Here is an 11,843-nt window from a genome sequence, read left to right on the forward strand (position 1 = left end):
GATCTATCTGGATTGATTATATCATATTAGAACATTTCTCTCATGGCATCAGGAATATCCCAACCCAGTTCACATACTACATTTCTATTGAAATTCAATGCATTGCTATGGTGTGTAACTCATTTTTATTGTCAGATAGAACAACACTGTTTGACTTTTTAATATTTCCTTTGGTTATCAAACATAAATTGGGGAAAGCCCAATAATTTCTTCAGGAACAAGTAATTCAGTTCCGATTGTTACATATAGATTCAGATTGTTATATTTTAACATAGATAACTCTAAAAGTGAACATGAGGCAGCTGACTGTTGTCCAAACTGTAACAATTTATATATCTGACAATTCAGATCTCACATGGAATTATCTGCCTCAGAGGGATCCACTACTGGCCCACGACAAATAGGACAGGTTATGTGCTCAGCCAGCCAGTGATCAATGCAGTGATCATGAAATTCATGGGAGCAAGGTAGGATGCGTAGTGTGTTGCCTTCGGTGTACTCTGTGATACAAATGCTACAGGCTTTAAATTCTTCATTCTCTCCAAAAGATCTTAAAGCCAAGTTGTCAATCTGTGCTTTGGTAAGTCCTGTAAGTTCGTATGGGTCATCTTCATTTAGGAGGAAAAACTGATCCAGATTAAGGGAGGGCCAAGAGTCACTATCATCAAATATTATTGGGGTCATTCGTCCACCTTCTTGCCTGGTCTCTGATAAGCCTGTTGATAAGATTCTTTCTTCATTCTCTACCAAGATCAGAGAGCTAGTTTCTGAATCTTCATCGTTTGAGCTAGAAATTAATATAGGACTGGATGCAGAGCTGGAAATCAAATAGGGGCTTGAATCTGATATCACTATTAAACTTGAATCAGGATCATATCTGGCATTTGAAGCAGAACCACGTCTACTACTCCTACCACTGGGTCCATGTCTTTCATTTGGTGACTCTCCCCTTTCTATGTATTCACTTGGAGGTGAGACACTATGCTCTAAATTACTGTCACTGTCCATAAGATTACTTGAGTTACTAAATCCTGTCATTGTCGGCCATAATGTACTCTGAGTTGGAACAGATGTTGTATCACTTAAGCTAGTATTTAAAATTCTATGAGCAGGATTTCCGATTGTATTGACATAAGCACTCTCATTGGCCTCGTCAGAATGTGAAAACATAGGCTTCAGTTCTTCTTGCTCACTTTCTGAAGTGATAGTGTTGTTTGGTGAGTCAGATGTTAACTGAGTTCTACTAACTCTGCTGTCTCTCTGAGAACATGCTTGATAATGAACTCGTCCTACTTTAAGATTGAAGGGAGTGGTTAGATTTGTTTCCATCACTTCCCAAGTTTCACTACTGCACGTTGTGTCTGAATAACATTCTTCATGAACAGCATTCCTAGTTGTAGAAGTTTCAATAAGATCCCTACTTTGCAACTCATGTCCAGGCATTTGCTGTCTCAAAGTTTCTTCATGCCCAGTTCTAGAAAATCTCTCATTCTCACTTATGAGAGGTTGCTTAAAAGGCTGAGATGGTATATCTTCATTAATTCTTTGAAAAATTTCCCACAGTGAATGTGGAGGTGACCAACTGTCAGTCCTTGCTCTGGTTCTCCGATAGACTGGGCTCCTACTTCTTAGTCTTCTCTGACTTCTCGTCGGTGGGAATTCCATTAATGTTTCTGTCATATCTTGTTCTGGTGTAGATGGTCTTATAAATAGTGACTCAGATTGTGGACTTTCCACTTGCCTTTGGCTGTCTTCCATATCTTCTCTCCTGGGAAGTTTTGCAGATGCTACACATTCATTTTCTGGATTTGAGTTCTCATCATCAGGGTCAAGATTTCTTTCTAAGCCAAATCTGAGCTCATCACTGTTAGCACTAATTTGGCTCTCTTCTTTCCAAGACTGATTTTCTTTTTGTTCACTTGTCACATTTTCAGTTTGTCCGAAAGTGGTAAGCCAGTCTAGTAGAGGGTCATCACTAGACACATCATCTGAAGCATCTCCTCTATCTGTTAATTAAAAAAAAAGGGAGGGGAGGGAATATAAAAGAACTACCAAAATTGGAACCATCATATAATAGCACTCTGAAACTTTGTTTAAAAAGCAAACAAAAATGAGAACTTAAACACTCAGATGTTTTCAACTGATTTCACATTTACAGAGTTAATACTTTAAAAGCTTTATTATCTAGATTTATAAGTAAAGGCAGGGAAGTTTCAATTCCATCTGAAAAAGAGTACACTAATCCTAGATAAATTCAGAGGGTATCTGAAGGAAGTCTGTTTTTCAATATTTCGTCATATACACAGCCCTGTATACCAGTGTGGGAGGCATGTCAAGAAACAACATTTTTTTTTTCAGTCCACTGGCAAGGCACCAAAGCAATTCTACAAGGTAAACACCAGTTAAGGAACAGTGCTAGTATTTTAATTCAATTGATGTTATTGTCTAATTCTCATTCGTCTCCAACATCTCTACTCCTAGGCTCTTATATGCTTTTGATAATGTCTAAGTTGTTTTACAATATAAGATTATTGCCCAAATATAAACAAAGATTATAGGTTTAAAAGTATTTGAATTTTGAATACTTCTTAATATTACCAAGGTTTTTAACTGGCATTAAGCTGAAAGTCAGATCAAATGAATAGACTGAACCTAGCATGGCCCATAAAAGACCATATTCCAGAACCAAAGTGTTATAGTATCCTCTTCATTAGATAGTAAAATCCTCTATTTCACACTGGGAGAGAAGGCATCAGATCTGAGGTTCCAGCAGGGTTTCTCAGCCTTAGAAATATTTACATTTTGGAACTGGGCAATTCTTATTTTGGGGAGCTACCCTGTGTGTTGTGTCATATTTGGCAGCATCTCTGGCCTCTGCCCACTAGATCTAGTAACACCCATGCCTCCCTCTGTGAAAACCAAAAATATCTCCAGCTATTGTCAAATGTCCCTTGGGGTGGGGGAGAGCAAAACTTTCTCCAGTTGAGAACTACTTGGTTAGAATATAAAATATTTCTTTTTGCTTTTTTTTTTTAAACACATGTATATGGATAGAGAGGGCTTCCCTCATAACTCAGTTAGTAAAGAATCTGCCTGCAGTGCAGCAGACCCTCGTTCGATTCGGGAAGATCCACGCTGGAGAAGGGATAGGCTACCCACTCCCGTATTCTTGGGCTTCCCTTGTGGCTCAGCTGATAAAGAATCCACCTGGAAACTGGGAGACCTGGATTCCATCCCTGGGTTGGAAAGATCCCTTCCACTCCAGTATTCTGGCCTGGAAAATTCCATGGACTCTACAGTCCATGGTGTTGCAAAGAGTCTGGACACGACTGAGTGACTTTCAGTTTCATCGATAGAGAAAATAATTCGGGACATAGGAGGAACTTTCCACTGAGGTACAAAACCAAAAACCAAACAAAAACCAATAGTCTACTTCACACTGTTTCCCAATTAAAGCAATCCAAATGTGAATCAGGAAAAAACGAAAAACTTACTCTGGCGTTCTCACGGCAAATCAAGTAAATGTCAGTTCTTTTTTTATGAGAAGTTCCTTACCAAATAATTTATGCCACTTCTGTATGTTTACTATTTACTCTTATGAAGTGATTATGTAATAATGTGAAGTTCCTTTTTCATCCCATCCTGTTCCCCCCAAAGAGAAATATACCTGTATTTTCATCTGAGTTTTGTGGTGGGTTTTCTTTTAATAATTGAAGTCTCCTCAGCAACTCTTCTTCTGTACTTTCACCTAGGGGGCCGAGCAAATTGTTGTCCCTCATAAGTATGTAATCTTCTTCACTCAGACCACTTACGAATCTGTAGTAATCACCTTCTCGAGCCAATTGGTCTATCTGACTTCTGCGTCGGACTGAAACTCTGTCTTCTTCATCGACGGAATCTGAGCTTTCCATCTCGATGAACAAGTGGAAAATTATCTGAATTTCATGACATAGTGCTGAAACGCAACAACCACAGTCAAGTTCTCTTCAGCTTCTGCTTCCGCCCGGGAGCGACCGGAACACTTTCAGTCAGATAATGGTCCGGCTTGGTTCCCCGCTGCTCCGCTATGGCACCTCAGCTCTGTAGTCTCTGGTGAGGCAATAGTTGAGATCCGCCTCTATCTCTTAACTTGCTGAGGCCTTGCCTAGGCATCCATTGTCTTCCTTATGTAACTGAGTAGGGACTGGATTCAGGTTGGGTTTCATTTCAATCAAAAGCTGCCAGTATTTCTGAGGGTTTATAATGTACCAAGCACCGTCCTTGAACTCTTCCCCCGCACCCCCTCCCCCCGCCCCGCGGCAGCCTGTTCTCAGGCTTTCAGAAGGCATTTTCATTCGCTACATTTTACATGACACCGGCTTCAAAATGCCACGCCAAGTCAGTCTCCTTAAATGCAGCATTCCTCATTTCCAGGTGCCGGGGCACCGCTGCCTTTTCTCCTCATGAATTGCTCAGACCATAGACTCTCACTAAGAAAGTAGTTCAGAGTTTTTGATAATTCACCAGGGTCTTAGTTGACTCTCTTCAATGTGTCCTCTCCCTTTTAACTCTTAATGGCTTCATCTTGATTATAGGACCCTTCAATCCTGTTTCAAATGAACAGAAAACACCAAAACTTGGGCAGGCTTTTCTGCTCATCCAGGGAATTTCTTCTCTGCAAAAGCTTTCGGTTTCATTTTTGTCCTTGTGTCTCTTGCAAACAAAACTAGTCAGACTACCACAGGAACTTTAAAAAATGGATCCCTAATAGTTATTTTACCTACGGTATTGAGTACCAACTTTGCTGATTTTGTTCCATGTATCTTAGTGCAATCCGGATGGCTGTATTTATTGGTGAAAATAAACGAACGCTTATTTGTAATGCTACCTGAAGGAGACCTCTGCGAATTTCTGGACTCGTTAATACTATCAGTCCCACTTAACACTTGTTTGAGATTTTCTTTCAAATTATTCATGTAAAGACAAGATTTGGCTACTGAATTTGAGATTATTTAATTTGTCTTATTTAATAATTAATCCATCCAACATAAACTGGGTCAGTTATTGTCCTAGCTCTACAGATATGTCAATTGTTGGAGCAGTTTGTACTCCCAAGTGAGTGGGAAACACCATCTACAAACTATCACAATACAATATATTTTAGAATAGATTTATATATGTCTTATTGTGTAAGTACTGAGACTTGTGCAACACTTATTTAATGGGCATTTCACAGAGGTATTATGTTTAAATTCGAATCTTTAAATATACTTATCAGTTTCTATAGATGGAAGATGGCAGTTATGTGTTGATAGAGAAAGGCTCTGTCAGAAAAAGACTTGAAAGACCTTGGCTTATTTGGGCATCGGTGGCCACAATTTTGGTGTAGGGGTGGAAATACAGAATTAATCTCAGAAAGGATAACTGACACAAGCTGTAAATAGAGTTTTGATTTTTTTAATGTAAGAAATAGGATACTGATTAAGATGTTTTGGTATATTTTGAGAACAAGTAGTGAATTTTATTTTTCTTGCTAGTGTCCCTGTAACAACTTGTGCTGATAGCATCCTGATTTTCGTGGTGGAAAAACTCATTCTACAGCATTAGTCCAGTTGGTTCACATTTAGCTGAATTCACTACCATGGCTAAAGGTAAGGACATATGATACAGCCATGTCCCATCAGCAAATCTCAAATTGGTTATGATAATTGGTCAAAGCATGAGCATGTGAACAAAAGTATATTTAAGAGCTAAATCTGACATGTTAGCTAGATCTAGTGAAAATGAGAAATCCTTTTCCACTGAGGTTACTAAGCTGGTAAGATACAAACCTAAAGATGCTTGTGGCTATGTTATATACCGAGAATAAGGAAAATTGGCATAAATAGAGGAAAGCAAAGATGGAGAAAGAACAAGATATTTGAGAAAGAAAAAAATTGAGAAGTACCTGAAGCTATATTTGCCTTAGGACTTTTAGACCTTTAAAACAATGTATTTCATTTGTAAAACTATAAGCTTATGATTGGACGGCTGATGATAGTTGCCATAGGAAAGTGATATGATTGTGGATGATATAGTAGTAGTTGTTAAGTCGCTCAGTCGTGTCCAACTCGTTGTGACCCCATGGCCTGCAGCATGCCAGGTTTCCCTGTCCTTCACCACCTACTAGAGCTTGCTCAAATTCATGTCCATAGAATTGGTAATGTAGTTGGATGTCAAAAAGTAATTTGATAGAGGGGAGGTGGTCAGGGAATGAGTGAAATAGGTGTGGGAAATTAAGTAGTATAAACTTCCAGTTGTAAACTAAAGGAGGCAATGGGATGAAATGTACAGTGTAGAGAATATAGGCAATAGTAATGTAATATCTTTGTAGGATGACAGATGGTAACTAGGTGATCATTTTATAATATACAGAAATATCTAATCACTATGTTGTGCACCAGAGACAAACAGTGTTGTAGGCCAAGTATACTTCAAAAGACAAACAAACAAACTCATAGAAAAAGAGATATGGATGAAGCTGGAGCCCATTATACAGAGTGAAGTAAGCCAGAAAGATAAAGAACATTATAGCATACTGACACATGTATATGGAATTTAGAAAGGTGATAACGATAACCCTATATGCAGAACAGAAAAAGAGACACAGAAATACAGAACAGACTTTTGAACTCTCTGGGAGAATGTGAGGGTGGGATATTTCAAAAGAACAGCATGTATACTATCTATGGTGAAACAGATCACCAGCCCAGGTGGGATGCACGAGACAAGTGCTCCGGCCTGGTGCACTGGGAAGACCCAGAGGAATCGGGTGGAGAGGGAGGTGGGAGGGGGGATCGGGATGGGGAATACATGTAAATCCATGGCTGATTCATAGCAATGTATGACAAAACCCACTGGAAAAAAAAAAATAATAAAAATTAAAAAAAAAAAGAAAAAAAAAAAATAAAAAAGAAAAAGAGATATGATTTGTGGTTACCAGAGGTTGGTGGGGGGTTGGATGAAAGTGGTCAAAAGGTGCATACTTCTAGTTACAGGATAAATAATATAGGAATGTAATGTACATTAATCATCTTGTATATGAAAGATGTTAAGAGTAAATCCTAAGAGTTCTCATCACAGGGAAAAAAACATTATTTCTCTTTTATTTTATCTCTATATGTGGTGATAGATGTTTGCTAAATTTATCATGGTTATCATTTCATGATGTGTGTAAGTGTAGGAGAACAAAACTTGCCACCCCAAAATGTTTCTTTGGCATGAAGATTATTTCAAGCTGGAGAAAAAAAAAAAAATCTAGGTCCAAAAGTCTCAGGAAGAAACTTTGACCTTGCTCTTAACTGCCTAAAAATTTTAGATAAAGGGCCTATTCCCCAGTAGAGCTATCACCAGAGATATCTATAAAGAATATGGGTAGTTGTGGTGGGGAAAACACAGCAGGGCCTAGAGATCTAAGACAGTTCTGTGTCCGATTGTCTACATGGCCCATTTGCCAAACATTTCCTTTTCCGTCATCATATGAATCACTTTGCTTTCCTTTGAAGTCTCAAATGCTATCTATGACATCCTATTTTGTCTTTAGTTAAAGATGGTATTTAAGTTGAGGGTTTCAGCCATATGTTTTTAAACTTTGATTTTTTTTTTCCAGTTAATTTGTCTCATGACGTTTTACTTCTTAAACCAGCTGGAAGAATCTAGATGGGTAAGGGAAAATTTCTTACTGCCCAACATAATTCAAATCATTATGCTGTGTGCCTTTAACTTAGTCTTAAATGTCAATGTCAATTGGTATAGAATATAGAAATTCAATGTCAAAACCTGGTATAGAAAATAAATAACTTATAATTAAGTTGCCATGTAAAACTTATTTGCTTTTGTCCAGCCTATAAAATTAATATGTTCATATAATATGAATTTAATTGGATTTAGTTTTTATGAAAAAATAAAAGAGAATATTTCTGTCATTCATTAGTTTAATAAGTATTTATTAGGCATTGAAATTGTGTAAAGTTGAAAGAAATGAGCAATCATTTTCATTTGATTATGAGTAAAATGTAGTTATGACATACTGATATAATGTTAATATTGTGGATAAATTTCTTACATCTTTGTACCATGAGATCCTCTCAAAATGCCCTTATATTGACATGCATTTCATTTATTATACAATCTATTCTGATACCCTGGTCCAGTAATCCTCATTTAATTCTTATATGAAGAGAAAATATGCTGAGGTGACATATCAGTGAATGTTTGGTTTATATTAAGAAACAGAATGGCCCTGGTGGGAACTAAAATGTCTTTCACTGATACCTTAATAAAGAGTAAGATAATGTTATGTGACCAGTTAGCTCCCTCGTGGGATTTTAAGGATGCCTAAGTCAAGAGATATCTTGTGCAACAGGCAAATTTGGCCTTGGAGTACAAAATGAAGCAGGGGAAATGTTAACAGAGTTTTGCCAAGAGAACACACTGCTCATAGCAAACACCCTCTTCCAACAACACAAGTGATGACTCTACACATGGACATCACCAGATGGTCTATACTGAAATCAGATTGATCTTTGTAGCCAAATATGGAGAAGCTCTATACAGTCAGCAAAAGCAAACCAGAGCTGACTGTGGCTGAGATCATGAACTCATTGCAAAATTCAGACTTAAATTGAAGAAAGTAGGGAAAACCACTAGACCACTCAGGTATGAAAGTGAAAGTCGCTCAGTGGTGTCTGATTCTTTGCAACCCTATGGACTATGTACTCCATGGAATTCTCCAGGCCAGGATACTGGACAGATAGCCTTTCCCTTCTCCAGGGGATTTTCCCAACCCAGGGACTGAACCCAGGTCTTCCGTATCTCAGGTGGTTTCTTTACCAGTTGAGCCACAAGGGATGCCCAAGAATACTGGAGTGGGTACTGAAGAAGACTATCCCTTCTCCAGCAGATCTTCCAAACCCAGGAATTGAACGAGGGTCTCCTGCATTGCAGGCAGATTCTTTACCAACTGAGCTATCAGGGAAGCCCAACCATTCATGTATGACCTAAATCAAATCCCTTACTGTAATACAGTGGAAGTGACAAATAGATTCAAGGGCCCATTCAGGTATGACCTAAATCAAATCCCTTACGATTATACAGTGGAAGTACAAATAGATTCAAGGGATTAGATCTGATAGAGTGCCCGAAGAACTATGGACAGAGGTTTGTGACTTTGTACAGGAGGCAGTGATCAAGACCATCCCCAAGAAAAAGAAATGTAAAAAGGCAAAATGGTTGTCTGAGGGGCCTTACAAATAGGTGAGTTAAGAAGAGAAGCTAAAGGCAAAGGAGAAAAAGGAAGAAATACCCATCTGAATGCAGAGTTCCGAAGAAAAGCGAGAAGAGATAAGAAAGCCTTCCTCCATGATCAATGCAAGGAAATAGAGAAATACAGTAGAATGGGAAAGATTAGAGATCTCTTCAAGAAAATTAGAGATACCGAGGGAACATTTCATGCAGAGATCGACACACTAAAGGACAGAAATGGTATGGACCTAAGAGAAGCAGAAGATATTAAGAAGAGGTGGGGAAAATGCACAGAAGAACTATACAAAAAAGATCTTCATGACTCAGATCAGCATGATGCTGTGATCACTGACCTAGGGCCAGACATCTTGGAATGCAAAGTCAAGTGGGCCTTAGGAAGCATCACTATGGACAAAGCCAGTGGAGGTGATGGTATACCAGCTGAGCTTCTTCAAATCCTAAAAGATGATGCTGTTAAAGTGCCACACTCAATATGCCAGCAAATTTGAAAAAATCAGTAGTGGCCACAGGTCATATTTCATTCCAGTCCCAAAGAAAGGCACTGCCAAAGAACGTTCAAACTACTGCACAATTACACTCATCTCACATGCTAGCAAAGTAATGCTCAAAATTCTCCAAGTGAGGCTTCAACAGGATATGAACCAAGAACATGCAGATTTTCAAGCTGGATTTAGAAAAGGCAGAGGAACCAGAGGTCAAATTGCCAATATCCGTTGGATCATTGAAAAATCAAGAGAGTTCCAGCAAAAACATCAATTTCTGCTTTCTTGACTATGCCAATGCCTTTGTCTGTGTAGAGCACAACAAACTGTGGAAAATTCTTGAAGTAATGAGAATACCAGACCACCTGACCTGCCTCCTGTGAAAACTGTATGCAGGAAAACAAGCAACATTTAAAACCCAACATGGAATAATGGACTGGCTCCAAATTGGGCAAGGAGTATGTCAAGTCTGTATACTGTCACCCAGCTTCTTGAACTTATACTCAGAGAATATCATGCGAAATGCCAGGCTGGATGAAGCACAAGCTGGAATCAAGATTTCTGGGAGAAATATCAATAACCTCAGATATGCAGACGACACCACCCTTATGGCAGAAAGGGAAGAGGAACTGAGGAGCCTCTTGCTGAGAGTGAAAGAGGAGAGTGAAAAAGCTGGCTTAAAACTCAACATTCAAAAAACAAGGATCGTGGCATCTGGTCCCATCACTTCATGGCAAAGAGATGGGGAAACAATGGAAACATTTAGAGGCTATTTTCTTGGGCTCCAAAATCACTGCAGATGGTGACTGCAGCCATGAAATTAAAAGATACTTGCTATATGGAAGAAAACCTGTGACCAGCCTAGACACCATATTAAGAAGCAGAGATATTACTTTGCCAACACAGGTCCATCTATTCAAAGCTATGGTTTTTCCAGTAGTCATATATGGATGTGAGAGTTAGACCATAAAGAAAGCTGAGCACTGAAGAATTGACGCTTTTGAACAATGATTTTGGAGAAGACTCTTGAGAGTCCCTTGGACTGCAAGGAGATCAAAGAAGTCATTCCTAAAGGAAATCAGTCTAACAATTCATTGGAAGGACTGCTGCTGAAGTTCCAATATTTCGGCCACCTGAATCAAAAAACTGACTCATTGGAAAAGACCCTGATGCTGAGAAAGATTGAAGACAGGAGGAGAAGGGGCGACAGAGGATGAGATGTGTGGATGGCATCATTGACTCAATGGACATAAGTCTGAGCAAGCTCCGGGAGTTGGTGATGGACATGGAAGACTGGCGTGCTGCAGTCCATGGGGCTGCAAAGAGTCAGACTGCACTGAGTGACAGAACTGAACTAAACTGAAGTTTAGCAAAGACTTCATTTGCATGAGTAGGTGTGTACTTGTGTGTGTGTGTGTTATATTTAAAAAGTTTTAACATATTTGGTTAGGTTAATAACCAGTGACTTAAGGGTGGTTTCTGGATACCAGTGAAAGTGAAAGTCACTCAGTCGCGTCCGAATCTTTGTCACCCCAAGGACTGTAGCCTGCCTGGCACTTCTGTCCATGGATATCTCCAGGTAAGAATACTGGAGTGGGTAGTTGTTCCCTTCTCCAGGGGATCATCTTAACCCAGGGATCACACCCAGGTCTCCTGCATTGCAGGAGGATCCTTTACTATCTGAGCTACCCTTCTGACCACCTTCCTCTGATTCCCCTCCCCCACTCCCCACCCCTCCTTCCCCTACCTCTGGTAACCACTAGTCAGATCTCTTTTTCAATGAGCTTGGTTTTCCGGTTATTATTTATTTATTTAGATTCCACAATTAAATGAGATAGTAAAGTATTTGACTTTCTCTGTCTTATTTCCAGTTCTCACTGCCCAATTCTCTTTATCTGAGAAACTGAATAAATCAGTTGTAGACAATAACTATTGTGTTATAGGACTTCAAAATTTGAGATAAAGTACATTCATACCACAGAGGAACTTTCAAAATTTCAGTGAAATAGGGCTCTGTTACTAGTATCCAGCTGAGCTACTCACTGAAAAACAAATTTCTCAAAGTATTGTTTGGAATCT

The 11,843-nt window shown here is 39.0% G+C and overlaps 1 protein-coding gene across 1 annotated transcript; it reads right to left on the minus strand.

Annotated features, from left to right (window-relative positions):
* Positions 1 to 351: 351 nt before the first annotated feature.
* On the minus strand, positions 352 to 3,911 carry LOC133052316 (E3 ubiquitin-protein ligase RLIM-like). The gene is made up of 2 exons (XM_061137128.1): positions 3,668 to 3,911; positions 352 to 2,006 (listed from the first exon to the last, which is right to left on the minus strand). Exons 1-2 carry the CDS (start codon positions 3,909 to 3,911, stop codon positions 352 to 354), a joined length of 1,899 nt encoding a protein of 632 aa, XP_060993111.1.
* Between the last annotated feature and the right edge of the window lie 7,932 nt (positions 3,912 to 11,843).

Source organism: Dama dama, chromosome X (genome assembly GCF_033118175.1).
Source record: "Dama dama isolate Ldn47 chromosome X, ASM3311817v1, whole genome shotgun sequence".
Classification (NCBI taxonomy): Eukaryota; Metazoa; Chordata; class Mammalia; order Artiodactyla; family Cervidae; genus Dama; species Dama dama.

Coding starts and splice junctions, on each gene's coding strand:
- LOC133052316 (XM_061137128.1), bottom strand. CDS start 3,911: ATGGAAAGCTCAGATTCCGTCGATGAAGAAGACAGAGTTTCAGTCCGA. Junction 2,007..3,667: donor AAACTCAGATGAAAATACAG/GTATATTTCTCT, acceptor TTTAATTAACAG/ATAGAGGAGATGCTTCAGAT.